General features: G+C 39.3%; 1 protein-coding gene across 7 annotated transcripts in view; it reads right to left on the reverse strand.

The window, feature by feature from the left end:
- SPARCL1 (SPARC like 1) overlaps nt 1–19,314 on the reverse strand; it is a 53,270-nt gene that overhangs the window by 8,493 nt on the left and 25,463 nt on the right. For 5 of the 7 annotated variants that reach the window (XM_025873402.2, XM_073891926.1, XM_025873403.2 and 2 more), the window contains 7 exons: nt 11,678–11,742; nt 8,395–8,568; nt 6,403–7,398; nt 4,816–4,888; nt 3,930–4,048; nt 3,340–3,460; nt 1,523–1,659 (listed from right to left, as the gene is read on the reverse strand). In XM_025873402.2, coding sequence (XP_025729187.1) covers nt 1,523–1,659; nt 3,340–3,460; nt 3,930–4,048; nt 4,816–4,888; nt 6,403–7,398; nt 8,395–8,568; nt 11,678–11,731 — 1,674 coding nt within the window. In that variant the 5' untranslated portion in view covers nt 11,732–11,742. The remainder of the gene's footprint in view (nt 1–1,522; nt 1,660–3,339; nt 3,461–3,929; nt 4,049–4,815; nt 4,889–6,402; nt 7,399–8,394; nt 8,569–11,677; nt 11,743–19,314) is intronic. The other 2 variants (XM_073891927.1, XM_073891928.1) reach the window with 2 other exon arrangements.

The following is a 19,314-nucleotide window of genomic DNA, read 5'->3' on the forward strand; positions in this document are numbered from 1 at the left end:
AATAAAATCTTTAAAAAAAAAAAGGAAGCAGGGGCGCCTGGGTGGCTCAGTCGTTAAGCGTCTGCCTTCGGCTCAGGTCATGATCCCAAGGGTCCTGGGATCAAGCCCCACGTCGGGCTCCCTGCTCTGCAGGGAGCCTGCTTCTCCCTCTCCCACTCCCCCTGCTTGTGTTCCCTCTCTCGCTGTGTCTCTCTCTGTCAAATAAATAAATAAATTTTTTTAAAAAAATAATAAATTAAAAAAAAAAAGGAAGCAATTAGAACAGAACTTCTACTCATTCCCATGGCCATATTCACCAACCCCCCTCCTTGTTAGCCTGGATGAACTTCCTATGCTCTGAATATAAGCTCAACCCTTCACTGGTGCTCAGGAGCCCACTACTTTTCATCTCTTCAAGAACACCCTATGGCAGTTGGGCACCTTTTCTGCCCCTCATTAGTTTTTCCTTCTTTACTGGGTTACTACCAGAGGCATACAAACATCCTCTACCATCTCCCACTGGTAGATGGGACTCTTGAACTCACATTTCCCTCCAGTTGCCACCCATTTCACTTTTCATCTTTATAGCAAAATGCTGTGAAAATATTGCCTGTACTTGATGCTTCCACATCCTTCCTCCTATTCTTCTGAACCCTGTCCACTCAGGCTTTTCTCCTCTCCATTCTGCAGAAACAACTTCTGTCAAGATCAGCTCTGTGACCACCACATGCCAAATCGGTGGCCACGTCAGTGCTCCTCTTACAACCTTTAAACAGCATTTGACACAGTTAATTCATAGCCTCCTTCTTAATTTTTTTTATAGCATTCCATCTGACGTATCTTATATATATATTTGCATATTTATTTACATGTTTATATATTTGCATGTATGCCCATATTTGCAATATTTATACACACACACACATCTACACACACACACGTATTTGTTTACAGTCTCTTTGCCTAGAATGTAAGCTCATGAAGGCAGAGATTTTTGTTTGGTTCATTGCTATATCTCCAGTATGTAAATCAATTCCAGATACCTGAGATGCAATCAATAGCTATTTGATGAATGAATTATCCCTGAGAACTTCTGGAATAAATATTCTAAACTTTTAAATCTTAATATATTACTGACTTTGCAAGTAGGGGATTTCTCTTATATAATAAATCTGTCTGGCCTATGAGGGCAAAAAAATGTTTAAATTTAAATAATATGTCTGGGCCTGAACATAGAAATGCTGAATTGAGGTTCACTTTGCTCAACCAGGGCTTGCTCTAGGGTATGAGTTAAAGAGTCCTTGCTCAGGTCGCTGCCCTTTGAGTAGGAATGGGGTGGTTTGGCCGTGTCTCAAGCCTTGTGGCATGAATGGTGACCACTACTATTCTGTTAGTACCTATGAACTTACCAGGTGGGGGAAGGCAAAGTGGGCTCTTGCTGATATGCAGAGGGAGGTAGGCCCCCCCTTCCCCCAACACACACATCCTTTTTGCTCAGGCCCTGTAGACAGACGCTTAGGTAGCTGACCTGTGGATAACTTACTTTATTTCTCTGCTTCTCATTTAGATATCCAGCATGTTCAGCATTCGGCTCATAAAGCTGCATGAGGATATTCTTGAGCCAGTCTCTCATCCTTAGGGGAAACTGAGTCACTTCAAAGTCTGTACAAATAGGAATAGCTATTCCAAGGGGAAAGAAAAGAGATTTAATCTTGGGTTCTACTCCTGTCCTATGGGCAAGTAGTCGTAATAGGAGCCTAACAACATCCGGTGACTGACGGCTCCCTTACTGTCCTACCCTCACAACAGTCTCTGTAACCCTGGTGGCACAACAGGACCGCCCAGGCTGTTTGGAAAACATACCAAGTACTGGCTTCCATTCAGAGAAATTCTGATTTGATTGGTTTGGAGTGGAGCTTGGGCATCAGGATGTTTTAAAAGTTCCAAAGATAATTTTGATACACAGGCAGGGCTGAGAACCACTGCTCCTAGAATCAGAAAGTTGGCATGTGGAGGTGGAAGACGCAAGAACTCTTTATTAGGAGAAAAAAGACAAAAGTGGAAGTTAGATTATGCTGTGGTAACAAATAATGTTCAATCTCAGTGGCTTAAAAGAACAAAAGTGTTTTTGTTTGTTTTTTTAGTTTTATTGCGCTATAATCGACACACAGCACTGTGTAAGTTCAGGGTGTGCAGCATAATGACTGACATCCATATTTTGTGCTAGGACTACCACAGTAAGTTTAGTTAACTGTTATCACCTCATCCAGTCACAAAAATTTTTATTTTTCCTTGCGATGAGAACTTTTAGGATCTACTCTTTGAGCAATTTTCAGATATGGCAGTGTTAACTATAGTCACTGTGTTGGGCATTGGAGTCCAATACAAGTTGGCAAGAGGGCTCTGCTCATGGCAGTCTCTCTGGGGCTCAGGATGATGAAGACACCACCGTCTCCACACAAGGTGGAGGGAGCATAAACATAAATGACCAAACACTAGCTCTTAAATACATCTGCCCAGAGCTCACACGGATGCTTTTAGCTGAAATTCCATTGAACAAAGCAACTCATATGGCCACATTTAACATCCAGAGGGCTGAGAAGTTTAATACTCTTGTGTGTCAGGAAGGAGAGGAGAACTGGAAATATTAGTGAGCACAGCTAAAGTGGAGAATTACTTAGTGATAAGGAGATCCAAGCACAGCTGAGAGTATCTTGGTAAAAGGAAGACAATTAAGAAAACTTCTGGAAGGATAGATTGTCATAAAACTTCTGGGCAGAGACTTAACGTACATTGGAAAGAGGACAAGTAATTTAGCAAAATTCCAATGATTCGTCTCAGTTATTAAGTGGTAACATTATCATAGTGGTTTTGCAACCTGGCTGCACATTAGAGTTGTCTTGGTTACTTTAAAAACAAATGAAAAAACAATACCAAAGCCCCAACCCAGTCCAATTAAATCAGTCTCTTATAGTTAAAGCCTGGGCATTTTTCTTTTTATTTTTTTAAAGTCTCTCCTTTAGGGGTGCCTGGGTGGCTCAGTCATTAAAGCATCTGCCTTCGGCTCAGGTCATGGTCCCAGGGTCCTGGGATCGAGCCCCGCATCGGGCTCCCTGCTCGGCAGGAAGCCTGCTTCTCCCTCTCCCACTCCCCCTGCTTGTGTTCCCTCTCTGGCTGTCTCTCTCTCTCTGTCAAATAAATAAGATCTTTAAAAAAATAAAAAATAAAAAAATAAAGTCTCTCCTTTAGTGAGCATCCTAGGTTCAGAACTACATTAGCCTTTTTCCGTTATATTACTCAGATATGCAGAGAATCACCCCAAATCCTCTCAGCAACAGTGGAATAGTGGAGGAATCTTACATTTGCAGGCTCCAAAATAATCCAGCTGCAGTTGGTGCCCTTTTTTGGTTCCCTCCAGTTTACACTTGGTAGCAAACAGGTGACAGGAGCTGGCATAGGTCTGATTGTCAGTGCCACAAACCTAGGACAGACCAGCGTGAGAAAAAGCTCATGTTTCTGAGTGTACATCGGGGAAAGACCCTGCTCCTTAAAGCGTGTAGACTGACCAACTGTGCCAATGATGTGGTCAGGTAAGTGAAGTTATTAAAGTGGTAACTGTCCCATTTGGTAAAAAAAGGAAAAATCAATTAAATTTGGTGGTGACGACAATTTAGCTCTAGATAAGCTCAGTAGAACGCAGACTACAGATGTTCCAAGGATACAGTGAATTTTAAAATGAGTTCCGAAGATCAATGCCATTATTGCCTTTTTAGGGCACAGGGGAAATTCCTTGTTTTTGCTGGATTTTTTCCTATTCAATATTATTTCAAGTGTTAGATGATAACCGGCACATTTGCCTTTTTTTTTTTAACCAAATATTTCAATTGCAAACCACTTTCATTTGAATCACTATTTGGGGCCCATTGGAGACCCTTTTGTAGAACACTTACTTGGTCAAGGAGTTTTGTAGGAGGACAAGTCACTGAATCTTGGCAAACACAGTGGGGTTTTCCCTGTTGGTCAGCCTTACAGATGTGTCCTCTTTTACACTGGAAGTTCATGCAAGAATCTAACAGAAAAGTTTGGACAGGAACATAAGCAAAGCTGAACTGAGTATGCAACCTCAAATTCATCCAGATAATTAGCTCCATTTGCATTAATGAGGGAAAATTTGGGAAAATATTAGAAACCATTTTAATGGACATGTTAATGTTCAGATGGGACCCTCCGGCCTCAAGACTGTTTTACGCAATTGTTTAGATTTTCTGTGCAGCTTGAATTGGGAATTAAAAAAGAACAACAACAAAAAACAAACAAAAATTAAAAAGAACAAACAGCTCTTCTTGGCCTGCCTACAATGGCCATAGTCTGGAGTCTATAATTCAAGGATGTCCAAGTTGGTTAGAAGTTAAATAAGCCACAAAATTTTTATTGTGTTGAAATTAAAAATGTTTGTGATAGGGGTATGCAATTGGGAATTAGGTCTGAATTAAATACGGGGGGGGTCTAAATTCACTAGTAAGTTATGGATTTGAGATTAAATAAGGCAGAATTAATTCTTCTTCTCAGAAGCAAAGGATTTAGGACAAAAGAAGAGCCTAGCTTTCATACTAGTATTACAACAAGACTTCCAGTTTGTAAACATATTTGCCCATAGTTGTATATCAAATGTGTGCAAGAGAATGTCAACAACTTATGAGAACACTTCCTTGGGGAAGATTTCGGAGAGGAAATTTCTGTGAAGCAGTGACAAATGATGGACTGGGGAGAGCCTCACGTAACAATTCCATTTCTTCCTTGGTACCGTCAAAAGCCACTTGCTTAGCCTGTACTCACCAATACCGTGCACCATTCTGTTGTCTTCATACGAACTTTCATCTTCTTTTGGTGAGCTCTCTGTTTTCTTGGCCTTTATAATAACAAGGGAAGAAGCTGAAGTCTATTTAGGGGAAATCCATTACATAATTTGTATTTCCACTGCATACCTTCACAAAGCTTTTCATACCCAAATCATTTCAGATCTCAAAAAGACACCAGCCGTAATTGTGGAAATAGACAGTAACCCTTTGAGAACGGGAGCCATTTGTATCTTCAACTGGATTCAGTGCTATATCTCTGGAGATTACTCAATCAAAGTTGGAACTAACATCAGGAGCAAAGTTGGAACCTTCCCTTTGGATTTTGGAAAACAGTAGAAATGCAGTATTATATGATTCCATAGTTAAGACACAATTACATCAGTAATCTCTATGAAGCTGTTGATAAAGGTTTCTTACCAGGTTGTTATTTTTTTTTAAGATTTATTTATTTATTTTAAAGAGAGAGAGAACAAGTGTGGGGAAGAGGAGCAGAGGGAGAAGGAGAGAGAAACTCAAGCATACTCCACACTGAGTGCGGAGCCCTACATAGGGCTTGATCTCACAATCCTGAGATCAGGACCTGAACTGAAACCAAGAGTCGGATGCTCCGCCAATGGAGTCACCCAGATGCCCCAGGTTTCTAAAGTGTAATAAAACTCTTACCTTAAAATGGCAGCAGAGTTCTCAGAAAGCAAGGTTACTATTGACTTTGGCCACCAAAAGCTGTCAAGTCCTAGTGGGTGGCTGCTGGGGTTTTGCATGAGAGCTCCAAATGATTAAACAACCAATAACAATATGCTTCTTCCTACTCCTACTCTGCTGCAGTTTTCTGGTGATCATTTTGGCGTGTGTTTGCTTAATAAAGTTGTAGCTGAAGTCTTTATTCTTAATCTTTATAGTTAAATCAACAGCATTCCTGGATCTCTTACTATGTTGGAGGCATTTTGCTAGACATTGATGATTTAACTTGAATATTACATGGCATCTACTCTCAAGACATTACAGCGGTAGCTGTCAGTGTCTCCCCCATCCCTCAGATCTGTCAGAGTTTATCATTCTAGTGAGCTCTAGCCACTTTCAACTGCCTGTATCTGCATCTCTGTGCCTGAAAAACCATGGCAATCTATGTGGCCTGCTCAAAGGACAGACCAAAAGTGCTGGAGAATTAACACCTCTCCTAGCAATTCTCAGTCTGTTATAAATGCCCCAGCTCCCTCACTCTCCAAATGGGGTAATTCAGAGGACTGTGCTTTACATGGCTTTAATGATGTACTTTTGATTAGCTTCCTTTCCTTCCCTGTATCACGTTCTATACCTCTTTGTTCCCTGAACTTCTCAAATAAACTGTATTAAAACCCAGGATCTACTTCTAGGGGAACCCAAATAAAACAGGCACTTTCAGCCTAGTGATGGAGATGCAGAGGAAAATAAATAATTTTGATATATTTTAATAATGTACTGAGAGAGATAGGCATAGGAGACTGAGAGCACAGAGAAAGGTCATGGCTATGTCTTGATAAAGCTAACTGCTCTATCAGAAAAGCATTATCGTAAAGAGTCTCACCCCTTGGTATGCTCCAGGTTCACTGGTACCTACATTCCCATTCTCACGTGCTCTTTCTCTTTCTCTTTCCTCTTCATGTCTGAGGTGATAGGAGATGGACTGAGATCTTTCAGCCTCTATGAAGTCCTCACTTGGGATGAATTTGTAGTCATCACTTGCATCGTGTCTGGGGTCATCATCCCCATCATCATTAGCTCCATGATTTCTGGGCATGATGTTACCAGATTCAGTAGGCTCCACAAACAGAGCCTCAGAAACAGACTTCTTATCTATCTCCTCATGGTTGCTGATAACTTCCGGTTTTTCTTCTTGGCTTTGCCATTCAGCATCTTGATTGTGCTTATTAATTTTTGATGCAGTTTTGTCTTCCATTTCTGCATTGGAATTATCCTCTTGTTCTTGGTTATCTGGCTCAAATTCATCTTTCTGCATCTTGCTTACTTGAGTTGGTTGATAGGACTCTTCCAAAACATCATCAGATTGGGTACTGTCTTCTTCCTCCTTGCTGTTAGAATGCTCCTTGGGAAATTCTCTCTCCCTTTCTTGGTCATCGTTGTGGGTACCAACTTCACCTGGCTCTTCTTCCCCTTCCTCTTCTCCATTGGGAATATTTGGATCCTGCTCTTGGTTTCCTTGATCACTTACATCTTGGCTATGTTCGTTGCTCCTGTTCAGCTGAGGATGTGAATCATTTATTGGTTGTTCCTGTTTTTTTTCTGTGTTTGTGATGCCTTCTTGTTGGTTAGGATCTACGAAGGAACTAATATTAGGAGCAAGGAAATCAATGTTCTCTGGGAGTTTTTTCTTTTGAGGCTCACCCATAGCTTCTTTTAGGTCCAGTGTACCTTCAGATGGTATGTACTCCAAATTCTCACTGAAGTCACTTTCACTTTCCTCTTTACCCTGCAATCCGAGCTCTGGGCTGTAACCCTGGTCCTGATCTGCTGACTGGTCATGGTTTTCCTCCTTTGACTTTAGTACTGAAGATTTTTCAGCCTTAAAAGAAAGGAAGTTTACTCTTGAAACAAATGATAATGGACTATCTACATTATATTTATAATTCATAAGCCAACACTTAATATTCATTATTCTTTTTCATCACATAATATCAGGTAAACTTATATATGATGTTCTTCACATTCTATAGCTACAAGTTTAACTCGAATTCAAATTTTATGAAATGACATGATTATATAGAAACTTGGCCGAAGGTGTAAAACTCATTCTCACAGTTCTGGTGGTTGGAGACAATTGATATCATCATCATCTTTTAAAAATTAAGCTGATATACACAATGGAATATTATGCAGCCATCAAAAGGAATGAGATCTTGCCATTTGCAACGATGTGGATGGAACTGGAGGGTGTTATGCTCAGTGAAATAAGTCAGTCAGAGAAAGACATGTATCATGACCTCACTGATATGAGGAATTCTTAATCTCAGGAACAAACTGAGTGTTACTGGAGTGGTTGGGGGTGGGAGGGATGGGGTGCCTGGGTGATAGACATTGGGGAGGGTATGTGCTATGGTAAGCGCTGTGAATTGTGCAAGACTGTTGAATCACAGATCTGTACTTCTGAAACAAATAACGCAACATATTTTAAGAAAAAAGAAAAAGAAGAAGATAGCAGGAGAGGAAGAATGAAGGAGAGTAAGTCAGAGGGGGAGACGAACCAGGAGAGATGATGGACTCTGAAAAACAAACTGAGGGTTCTAGAGGGGAGGAGGGTAGGGGGATGGGTTAACCTGGTGATGGGTATTAAGGAGGGCACGTTCTGCATGGAGCACTGGGTGTTGTGAACAAATGGTGGATCATGGAACACTACATCAAAAACAAATGATGTAATATATGGTGATTAACATAACAATAAAAAATTTAAAAAAAATTAAGCTGAGATGAGTGAGAACGAGGTAATGTCCTTGACTATGCTTTGAAATCAATACCTTGGGAAAATTAAAAAATTGTAATAGTATAACCATGTTACTTTTACCTTATGGTTGGGATGGTCTACAGACACTGCAATTTCCTTTTCATTTTCTGCATCTTCAACCCCTAACATGGGGATTGCAGTGTTGTTAAGTGTTACCAATATTTCAGCCTGTTGGATAGAACTCAAGGGATCAGCAGTTGGTTTGGAATGATCAGACAGGAACCGTGCATTTGTCTGAAAAAATTAGAAATTGGCTCATGTTACTCATGTCTAGATGTTAACGTTTAAAATTTCTAGTTACTCTTTTATTGTCATCATTATTAGTAACAGTATGCTTCATACATAATATCACTTAAAAGATACCCTCTAGGGGCGCCTGGGTGGCTCAGTTGGCTAAGCAGCTGCCTTCGGCTCGGGTCATGATCCCAAGGTCCTGGGAATGAGCCCCGCGTCGGGCTCCCTGCTCCATGGAGAGCCTGCTTCTCCCTCTCCCTCTGCCTGCCGCTCTGCCTATCTGTGCTCTAGCTCTATCTCTCTGTCAAATAAATAAATAAATAAATATCTTAAAAAAAAAAAAAAGACACTCTCAGAATGTTTAAGAATACAAGCAAATGTCCAGATTATAATGTTAAATGAAAACAGAGTCCCAAACATATTTAAGAAAAAGAAAAAGTTATATATGCAGAGACTGGGTGGAAATAGAGCAATAATTATTTCAATAATAGTCATCTTTGAGTTTTGGAATTATTTTCCGTGCTTTTCAAACTTTTAAAAAATATTCATACTTCATAATTTTGAGAACTGTTGTTTAGCAGAAAGTCAAAGTCAAATTAAATTAACCAAAGGATGTAACACTACATTTTCTTAAGTTAACTTTTAAGTACTCACTGATAATTAGCAGAAAAGATACAAACTTTTTGTTCAGTATTTGTTTATTTTCTTAACACAATCAGCCTTATATCCATCAAGAAGTCTTATAATAAAAAATAATTTAATGTAGAACTAATTCGAAAGTTGTGTGAAATAGTACACTTAATTTGAGTAGAGAAGAACAGCTATGGAGTATTATTTCAACTAGGGGGATGGCTCTATTTCTAGCAAGACTGAAGGCATCGATGAAGAGCTTGAGTAGGTTGAGCAGTGATATGTAACGGAGACGTTTAACAACTGGACTTAGAGATAAGGGATCTCCCTTCAAGTCTTGAATTTGTTATTAACTATCTATCTGTCATTTGACAAATTGTGAATCCCTACCCTGTCATCTATCAAGGTAAAGTGAGCAGAAATATCAAGATAAGTCTATGCATATATAATAGTTTGTGAATTATAAAAAGTTACCCAGGTGAAAAATGACTATTGCTAGCAGTGAGATCATACAGTAGTAACACTGTGAACTGTCTGATACCCTAAGCAGGTATTCACCACAAATCTTTATTAGAGAGATGCTATGGATGCTCAGATGTCAAGCAGATCTAGGCGTAAGTACAAAACTCAGATTCTATTTGCACTGACTTGTTTTTATTAGCACATTCTGTTGTACTGATTATGTAACGTGAGGAAAGACATGGGAGTACAGGATTCATTTTAGATGCTGTCTGCTTCTTGCTTCTTATCACCTTCTCAACTAAAAGGAGTAATGATATTTGAAAAAATTTCCAAAGAAGCCATTTATAAGAGGGCAAGGAGAAAGAATGGTGGCCATTCTGGCAGGGGCATCATGGAAGGCGATGGAAGGAGGAGATTTTAGACTTATTAGTGGGGATCTGCCCCCCCTCTCTGCTCCCTTCGTCCTCTGCTCTGCCTCCCTAAGCTGGAAGAAATGCACAAAAAGCATGGCAGCTTTTCTTCTTTTAGAGATTTTCTGAAAACAAATTGTTTTATTATTATTCCCACAGCTATAACAACATAGCCTCTGAAAATTTGTGTGGAATCTCCTAACCACTTACATCTGTGGAATTCAGGCAGGTGGGAAAAATGATACAAGATTTTTAATAGGTAAACCCTATAAGAAGGGCATAAAATAAAATATTTAGCTAAATAAAATATTTAGCTTTTGAGCATCTGACTGGATCTACATAACAAATTGTCCTAAAGAGAAAACATCTAAAATGTGTCTATATGTAGATGTGTTATTCAAACATTTGGTTGAAAGACCCTTTGATGTCTGTTTACATAGTGGCAACAGCTGCAAGGGCAAAACACATTTTTTAGGAGAGAACAATGGGTCTGTGGAGGCTTCTTTCTGTGCCAAACATAATTTATCCCACTTTTGTAATTTCAGAGGACAATGTATAATTTCAGCTGGAGTAGCTCCAGCTACTTAAGCATAATCCCTAGCAGTGTTGTCATACATTCTGTTTTCTAAGAACTGCTTGGTCTGGGTGGCATGATGTTTGTCTTTGCTGACACATCTGTCAACCAAATGTTAGCCACGAGCTATCCAAAAAGCAAGGACAGAATCCTAGACATAGCGGAGAATGAGGAAGAGAAGGGATGAGAGAAATTACTTTGTCTATTTAAAGGAGATTGAGTCCTCCATTTGGCGAAAAGAAAAAAATGGCACAAATCCTTTGGTTTGATTGTAGATGATATGGATCATTTGGGAAATGATCATCCAAGCCATGGTTCCATTAACAACAACAACAACAAAAACTTGCACGTTATTTTAAGGCTGCTGACATGGTCTCAAATGATTCTGATTTGTGTGTGGATGCTTTATTGCCATGTGAATGGTGGGCCCAGTATATCTGATTGTGAAGAAACAAAAAAGTTCTAGTTCTGTCTATTTTCAACATGTTTGCTTGGACAGCATCCCCCCTCCCCCAAGGATGAGTTAGGAGCCGATTTATGATTATACCATTTCCTGCCCCTAACCCATCGGTTCCTGTTTTATTACAGACTCAGAATTGATGAGCCAGTATATATTCGAACTTGAAGAAAATGCAGCTGAAGAGTATGGATATGCACTCCCAAAACTTCTCATACTAATTTCTTGGGTTTCTCATACTAAGTGATGAACTTCCATAGGAAAACATATTTCTCCCCGTTCTCTTTGGCTTTTGTGTCCTGGCATATCGCCTTTCTAATAACTGATAATCAACATTTTCAGTTTTTGATTTATCCTATCTTATAGAATCTGGTAGTTCCAAAAGAAGTATTCTTTTAGAAGGTATTTTATCTCACTTTTTCTAGTCATTCATTCCCTGCTTGGGAAAAAATAATATTAAAATTAAAAAGAGAATTTCAAACCACTATATGCACACATTTTCTTTTTAAATGGAGGACGTCTAAATTAAATGTCAGGAAGGAGAGGTATAACAACAGATTAAAAAAGGATATTTACCGGGATTGCAGCTGCAGTTCCCAAAATGTATAGGAAAAAAAGCACAGTCTTCATGTTTTCTAGGCCTGTGAACAAAGAAGATAATTAGCAGTGGTGGGTAAAAGTTTCCTTGTGAAACATTAAAAGATAATCTTCTTAGCAAATATTGAGCTTGATATTGATCTTTGTATTTAAAGGTGATTATTGTCTTTGTGGACTAACATATCTGGAAAGATGGATTAATGAGTTTTTAGCCTATGTGTCTCTGTGAGAATGACTCCTTGATTTTCTGGCCCAGCTGTGTTTGGCTGAACCTACCTTTCTTTTTTTTTTTTTTTTTTAAGAATTTATTTATTTATTTGACAGAGATAGAGAGAGGGAGAGCACAAGCAGGTGGAGTGGCAGGCAGAGGGAGAGGGAGAAGCAGGCTCCCCGCTGAGGAAGGAGCCTGACATGGGGCTCGATCCCAGGACCCTGGGATCCTGACCTGAGCCGAAGGCAGCCGCTCAACCAACTGAGCCACCCAGGCGCCCTGAACCTACCTTTCTTTATGCCTGTGTTTCCTTGAATAAAGGCGCTATGCAGATTTGGGTCTTAAGATTTGTGAATGTTCACAGTGAATATAAAAGTGACAAAGTGAAATAGTATAGTATGTCAGGTTGGGATAAAACAACCTGCCTCTTTGGTGGTGGAGAAACCCATATATTCAATGCAGAGTTTTAGGAATGAGACACTGTACTGCCTAAAGCAGTCATCGGTGTTCATCTGATTTAGAGGTCTCACATTGGCAATCTGTGGGTGGGTGGTGGCCTAAAGATGGGTTTGCTTTGGTAGGCACTGTGTATTTTAAACTAGCATTTTAAAGTCCAAAGGTTTCATGTAAAAACCCAGATTTGTAGTTTCTCTTGAACCATTGGGCTTCTTAGCAACAACTGGTCTTCCTGGCAATAGCTGGCTGGATCTGAGTAGAGACTCTGTTCTGTAAGAAATGCTGGCATTTGCCCTGGTCTGTTTCATTTCTGTTATTTGCTTTGAATTTGAGTTTGGTTTGTTCCAAATGAACTTTTTCAGTTGAGAGATGAGGCAAGTGAGGCTCAAAGAGGTGAAGTAAATTGGCCTCCTGGGGAATTCTCTTAAAAGGAGCGGGAGGTGTACATTTCCCTGTGGAGTATCTCTAAGCCTGGCAATCCAACTCCATCTGGGATTAGGAACAGAGTTTTTAGTCTTTATTTATTTATTTGACAGAGAGAGAGAGACAGCGAGAGAGGGAACACAAGCAGGGGGAGTGGGAGAGGGAGAAGCAGGCTTCCCGCGGAGCAGGGAGCCCGATGCGGGGCTCGATCCCAGGACCCTGGGACCATGACCTGAGCCGAAGGCAAACGCTTAACAAGTGAGCCACCCAGGCACCCTGAATTTTTAGTCTTTAAAAGAGATTCTCTCGGTCTCCTATAAACAGTAGATGACTCTTTTAAATTATTTTTGCAATCTTTTATACATAAGTGTATCCACAGAGCTTTAAATAATTTTTAGTTTTGAGGTTTTGAGTTTTGAGGTTTATAAAGAAAGTAAACAGTTTCTTCTGCTGGTTACTTCAATATTTCAAAACAAATACTTAAATGGATATTTAAAATAAATAGATATTTAAAAATATATTAATGTTAAAAATTATTCTATTGATTTGATACTGTAACAGCTATTGCTTCACACACACACCACATGCATGCACACACATGTTCAAACATACTCTTCTCCTCCTTCCCCCATCTCTTCCTAAAATAATGACATCGCAATTCTTATTTAAATCACTATGTAACATTTATGAACAATGTGTATATTCTTCACAGCTGAGCCAAGTAGTAATTTCCTGTGTTGAATCATACTTGCATTTATTTCTTGAACAATATTTTGTTTTGTCTGGCCCTAGAGACTGCCTCCTCTTTTTTTAAAATTTTTTATTGTTATGTTAATCACCATATATTACATCATTAGTTTTTGATACTGCCTCCTCTTTTAATATACTTTTCCATCTATACTTATTCCTCGCAAATTTTCCAACAAAATTTAAAAATTCCTCTTAATATGGTAACAACGACCACAATAGAACAACAACAAGCCCATAAGAGAATCCCCAGGTCCTATTTTCCCCTTGGAGATGTCCCTCCCAGATGTTGGTTGTCTTGCCTCACAGGACTGACTGCACCCCAGGCAGCTGCCCTGCTTTCCTCCTGGGATCACTAGTCCCCACCACCCTGGGAATCCCCTTTCCTTTGCTCTTTTCCTGTATTTGAGTTCTTGCTCCCTGTGTCCCATACGTTTTTCTTTTTTTGGTGTTCTCTCTCATTTTCATGGAGCACATCCTCCAGAAGCTTCCTGGGAAACAATACATAGGGACAGAAGTTTTGAGACTTTGCATATCAAAAAAACATGAGTATTTTATCCTTCACTTGACAGACAGAATTTTAGATCAAAATTTTTTTTCTCAGAATTTTAAAACATGTTCCATTTTCTTTTCGTTTCCAATGTTGCTAGTAAGAACACCAGTGTTGGTTTTTCCCAAATTTTTTTGTAATGAGAGTTTTTTTTCTTTCTTTATGTAAGTTTTTAAGTTTTTTCCCCATGCTTTAATATCTGTTCTTAGTATTCTAAGATATTACAATCTCTGCCTTAGTTTGGATCCTCTTTTTTTAAATTATTTTTTATTTTTAGTAATCTCTACATCCAATGCAAGGCTCGAAGTCACAACCCCGAGATCAAAAGTTACATAATCTTTTTTTTTAAAAAGACTTTATTTATTTATTTGACAGAGAGAGACACAGCGAGAGAGGGAACACAAGCAGGGGGGAGTGGCAGAGGGAGAAGCAGGCTTCCCGCCGAGCAGGGAGCCTGATGTGGGGCTCGATCCCAGGACCCCGGGATCATGACCTGCACCAAAGACAGACGCTTAACGACTGAGCCACCCAGACGCCCCGAAACGTTACAAACTCTTCTAGGTTAGCTAGACATCCCAGTTTGGATCCTTCTTAATTTACTTTAGGCCTTCATTAGGCCCGTTGAATTTGAAAGTTCATATATTTCAGTTCTGAGAAATTTTTACGTTTATTCTTTCATAATTTTTGTCCCTCTATGTTTTTGTATTTTCTTTCTAGAATTCATAATAGTTACATGTCAGAATTTTGGGGTTGGTTCTCTAATTTACTTATAGTTTTTGCTTCTTTTTTTCCATCTTGTTTATATTATTCCGGGAAACTTCGTCAATTTTATCTTTTTTCTCTACTATTGATTTTTTAAACATTTTGCTCACACACTTTTAATTTCTTATTTCTTGATGTTCCCCTTTTGAATTTTATCCTCTTCTTTTTTCTTTAGTGTGATATATACTCTTATGTTTTTGAGGATATTAATTAAATATTTAAAAAATTTCCTCTGAACCTTGTATTTTCTATTTCCATATTATCCCTGTTTTTCTGGTTTGTTTACTTTGGTCTCAATTTGATTTTTTTTTTTAAAGATTTTATTTATTTATTTGACAGAGAGAGACACAGTGAGAGAGGGAACACAAGCAGGGGGGAGAGGGAGAGGGAGAAGCAGGCTTCCTGCTGAGCAGGGAGCCCGAGGCGGGGCTCGATCCCAGGACTCTGGGATCATGACCTGAGCCAAAGGCAGACGCTTAAACTGAGCCACGCAGGCGCCCTCAATTTGATTTTTATGTTGAAAGCTTTTCTCGAATGTGCAGTGTCTTTGATTGTACAGTAATATTTAGTAACAAATCACTAAAAAGCCAGTTAGACATTTCATGGGCAGGGCTTGTCACCCTGGAGAGCTACCATGGAGGGACTGAGACAATAACCTAACACTTTGATGCAGTGCCCTAAATGTCACTGTCAGATTTTTATTCTCGGAGAGATTTTTTTTCTAGGGAAGATCTTCATACTTCCTACCCCATGGGGTGGGATAAAAGCCTGGTTGCTACATTCTGTGAGATGAAAGAGTGAAGGGACTGGAAATCTCTCAGTGCATATACTGACTCTCACTTAGTCCCCAGATTTCTGTATGGCATCACACCCCACTCCCCTAGGTAAAGCCCAGGACCAGAGAATAACCTTCCCTTTCCTGTTTAGGGTGAAATGGGGAATCCTCTGGCAAGGCTGGCATTAGGAAGAATCTGGCATCAGTTTATCTGAGAGGCTTTCAACCAATCCTCCTGATTTCACCTCTACCCTTGCCTCAACTTCCAAATGACCTGGTACCTCCAATTCTGAAACTTTTCTGAGTTCTGCAATGGGAAATGGCTTCTTTGTTTATGGCACCCTTCTCTGAAAATCCATAGATTTAAGCTTTCCCTGTTCTTCCAATTGCTTGCTACATTCTAAAAATTTGCCAATACCTTTTATCTTGTCACCTTCTCTTTTTTCTTTGTCACTGTGAGTTTATATTATTATTTTTCCTTTCCTAGCATTATACTGGAATTTTAGCAGGGAGTGGCAATATATGCATATGTTTCATCTACTCCATTTAACGAACAGATGATTTCCATCTCTTCATCTGACTTACATCCCCATTACTACTGCCACTGTGGCTGCTACTTCTAGCACAATAGGAATTACTATGGGTCTGTGGTTCTAACTACATTAGCAAATAAAGTTTTTATTAAAGAAAAGGAGCCTGCAGGTGGTAGAAGAGACTTCCTTATCATGTTAGAAAAAATAAGAACACACTTTCGCCTATCCCTTTATTCAAACTCCACAGGGTGGGCCACCTGGACTAGGGAACAGTGTGTTGGAAGAATGGGTATTAAAGACTGAGTGTGGAAAAAGAAGAAAGAGAGAGAGGGGCAGAGGTATATTGGAGCAAATTAGCAGAGAACTTCCCTAATTTGGGGAAGGAAACAGGCATCAAAATCCAGGAGGCACAGAGAATCCCCCTCAAAATCAATAAAAATAGGTCAACACCCCGACATCTAATAGTAAAATTTACGAGTCTCAGAGACAAAGAGAAAATCCCAAAAGCAGCTTGGGAGAAGAGATATGTAACCTACAATGGTAGAAACATTAGATTGGCAACAGACCTATCCACAGAGACCTGGCAGGCCAGAAAGGACTGGATGATATAGTCAGAGCACTAAATGAGAAAAATATGCAGCCAAGAATACTATATCCAGTTAGGCTGTCACTGAAAATAGAAGGAGAGATAAAAAGCTTCCAGGACAAACAAAAACTAAAGGAATTTGCAAACACAAAACCAGCCCTACAAGAAATATTGAAAGGGGTCCTCTAGGCAAAGAGAGAGCCTAAAAGTAAGATAGACCAGAAAGGAACAGAGACAATATACAGTAACAGTCACCTTACAGGCAATACAATGGCACTAAATTCATATCTTTCAATAGTTACCCTGAATGTAAATGGGCTAAATGCCCCAATCAAAAGACACAGGGTACCACATTGGATAAGAAAACAAGACCCATCGATATGCTGTCTGCAAGAAACTTGTTTTAGATGCAAAGACACCTCCAGATTGAAAGTGAGGGGGTGGAAAACCATTTACCATGCTAATGGACACCAAAAGAAAGCTGAGGTGTCAATCCTTATATCAGACAAGTTAGATTTTAAAACAAAGACTATAGTAAGAGATGAGGAAGAACACTATATCATTCTTAAAGGGTCTATCCAACAAGAAGATCTAACGATTGTAAATATCGATGCCTCTAACATGGGAGCAGCCAATTATATAAGCCAATTAATAACAAAAGCAAAGAAACACATTGACAACAATACAACAATAGTGGGGGACTTTAACACCCCCCCCACTGAAATGGACAGATCATCTAAGCAAAAGATCAACAAGGAAATAAAGACTTTAAATGACACACTGGACCAAATGGACTTCACAGATATATTCGGAACATTCCATCCCAAAGCAACAGAATACACATTCTTCTCTAGTGCCCGTGGAACATTCTCCAGAATAGATCACATCCTAGGTCACAAATCAGGTCTCAACTGGTACCAAAAGATTGGGATCATTCCCTGCATATTTTCAGACCACAATGCTTTGAAACTGGAACACAATCACAAGAGGAAAGTCAGAAAAAACTCAAATACATGGAGGCTAAAAAGCATCCTACTAAAGAATGAATGGGTCAACCAGGAAATTAAAGAAGAATTAAACAAATTCATGGAAACAAATGAAAATGAAAACACAGCTGTTCAAAATCTTTGGGATGCAGCAAAGGCAGTCTTAAGAGGAAAGTATATAGCAATACAAGCCTTTCTCAAGAAACAAGAAAGGTCTCAAACACACAACCTAACCCTACACCTAGAGGAGCTGGAGAAAGAACAGCAAATAAATCCTAAACCCAGCAGGAGAAGAGAAATAATAAAGATCACAGCAGAAATCAATGACATAGAAACCAAAAGAACAGTAGAACAGATCAATGAAACTAGGAGCTGGTTCTTTGAAAGAATTAATAAGATTGATAAACCCCAGGCAGATTTATCAAAAAGAAAAGAGAAATGACCCCCCCCAAAAAAATCATGAATGAAAGAGAAGAGATCACAACCAACACCAAGGAAATACAAACAATTATAAGAACATATTATGAGCAACTATATGCCAGCAAATTAGATAATCTGGAAGAAATGGATGCATTCCTAGAGATGTATCAACTACCAAAACTGAACCAGGAAGAAATAGAAAACCTGAACAGACCTATAACCACTACGGAAATTGAAGCAGTCATCAAAAATCTCCCAAAAACAAAAGCCCAGGGCCAGATGGCTTCCCAGGGGAATTCTACCAAACATTTAAAGAAGAATTAATAGCTATTCTTCTGAAACCGTTCCAAAAAATAGAAATGGAAGGAAAACTTCCAAACTCGTTTTATGAGGCCACCATTACCTTGATCCCCAAACCAGACAAAGACCCCATCAAAAAGGAGAATTACAGACCAATATCCTTGATGAACATGGATGCAAAAATTCTCACCAAAATACTAGTCAATAGGATCCAACAGTACATTAAAAGGATTATTCACCATGACCAGGTAGGATTTATCCCTGGGCTGCAAGGTTGGTTCAACATCCGCAAATCAATCAATGTGATATAATACATTAATAAAAGAAAGAACAAGAACCATATGATCCTCTCAATAGATGCAGAAAAAGCATTTGACAAAGTACAGCATCCTTTCTTGATCAAAACTCTTCACAGTATAGGGATGGAGGGTACATACCTCAATATCATAAAAGCCATCTATGAAAAACCCACAGCGAATATCATTCTCAATGGGGAAAAACTGAGAGCTTTCCCCCTAAGGTCAGGAACACGGCAGGGATGTCCACTATCACCACTGCTATTCAACACAGTATTAGAAGTCCTAGCCACAGCAATCAGACAACAAAAAAGAAATAAAAGGCATCCGAATCGGCAAAGAAGAAGTCAAACTCTCACTCTTTGCAGATGATACTTTATGTGGAAAACCCAAAAGACTCCACCCCAAAACTGCTAGAACTCATACAGGAATTCAGTAAAGTGGCAGGATATAAAATCAACACACAGAAATCAGTGGCATTCCTATACACCAACAACAAGACAGAAGAAAGAGAAATTAAGGTGTCGATCCCGTTTACAATTGAACCCAAAACCATAAGATACCTAGGAAT

The sequence above is a fragment of the Callorhinus ursinus genome, unplaced genomic scaffold (assembly GCF_003265705.2).
Source record: "Callorhinus ursinus isolate GAN/ISIS: 27379988/994484 unplaced genomic scaffold, GSC_fseal_2.0 scaffold4, whole genome shotgun sequence".
NCBI classification, from domain to species: Eukaryota; Metazoa; Chordata; class Mammalia; order Carnivora; family Otariidae; genus Callorhinus; species Callorhinus ursinus.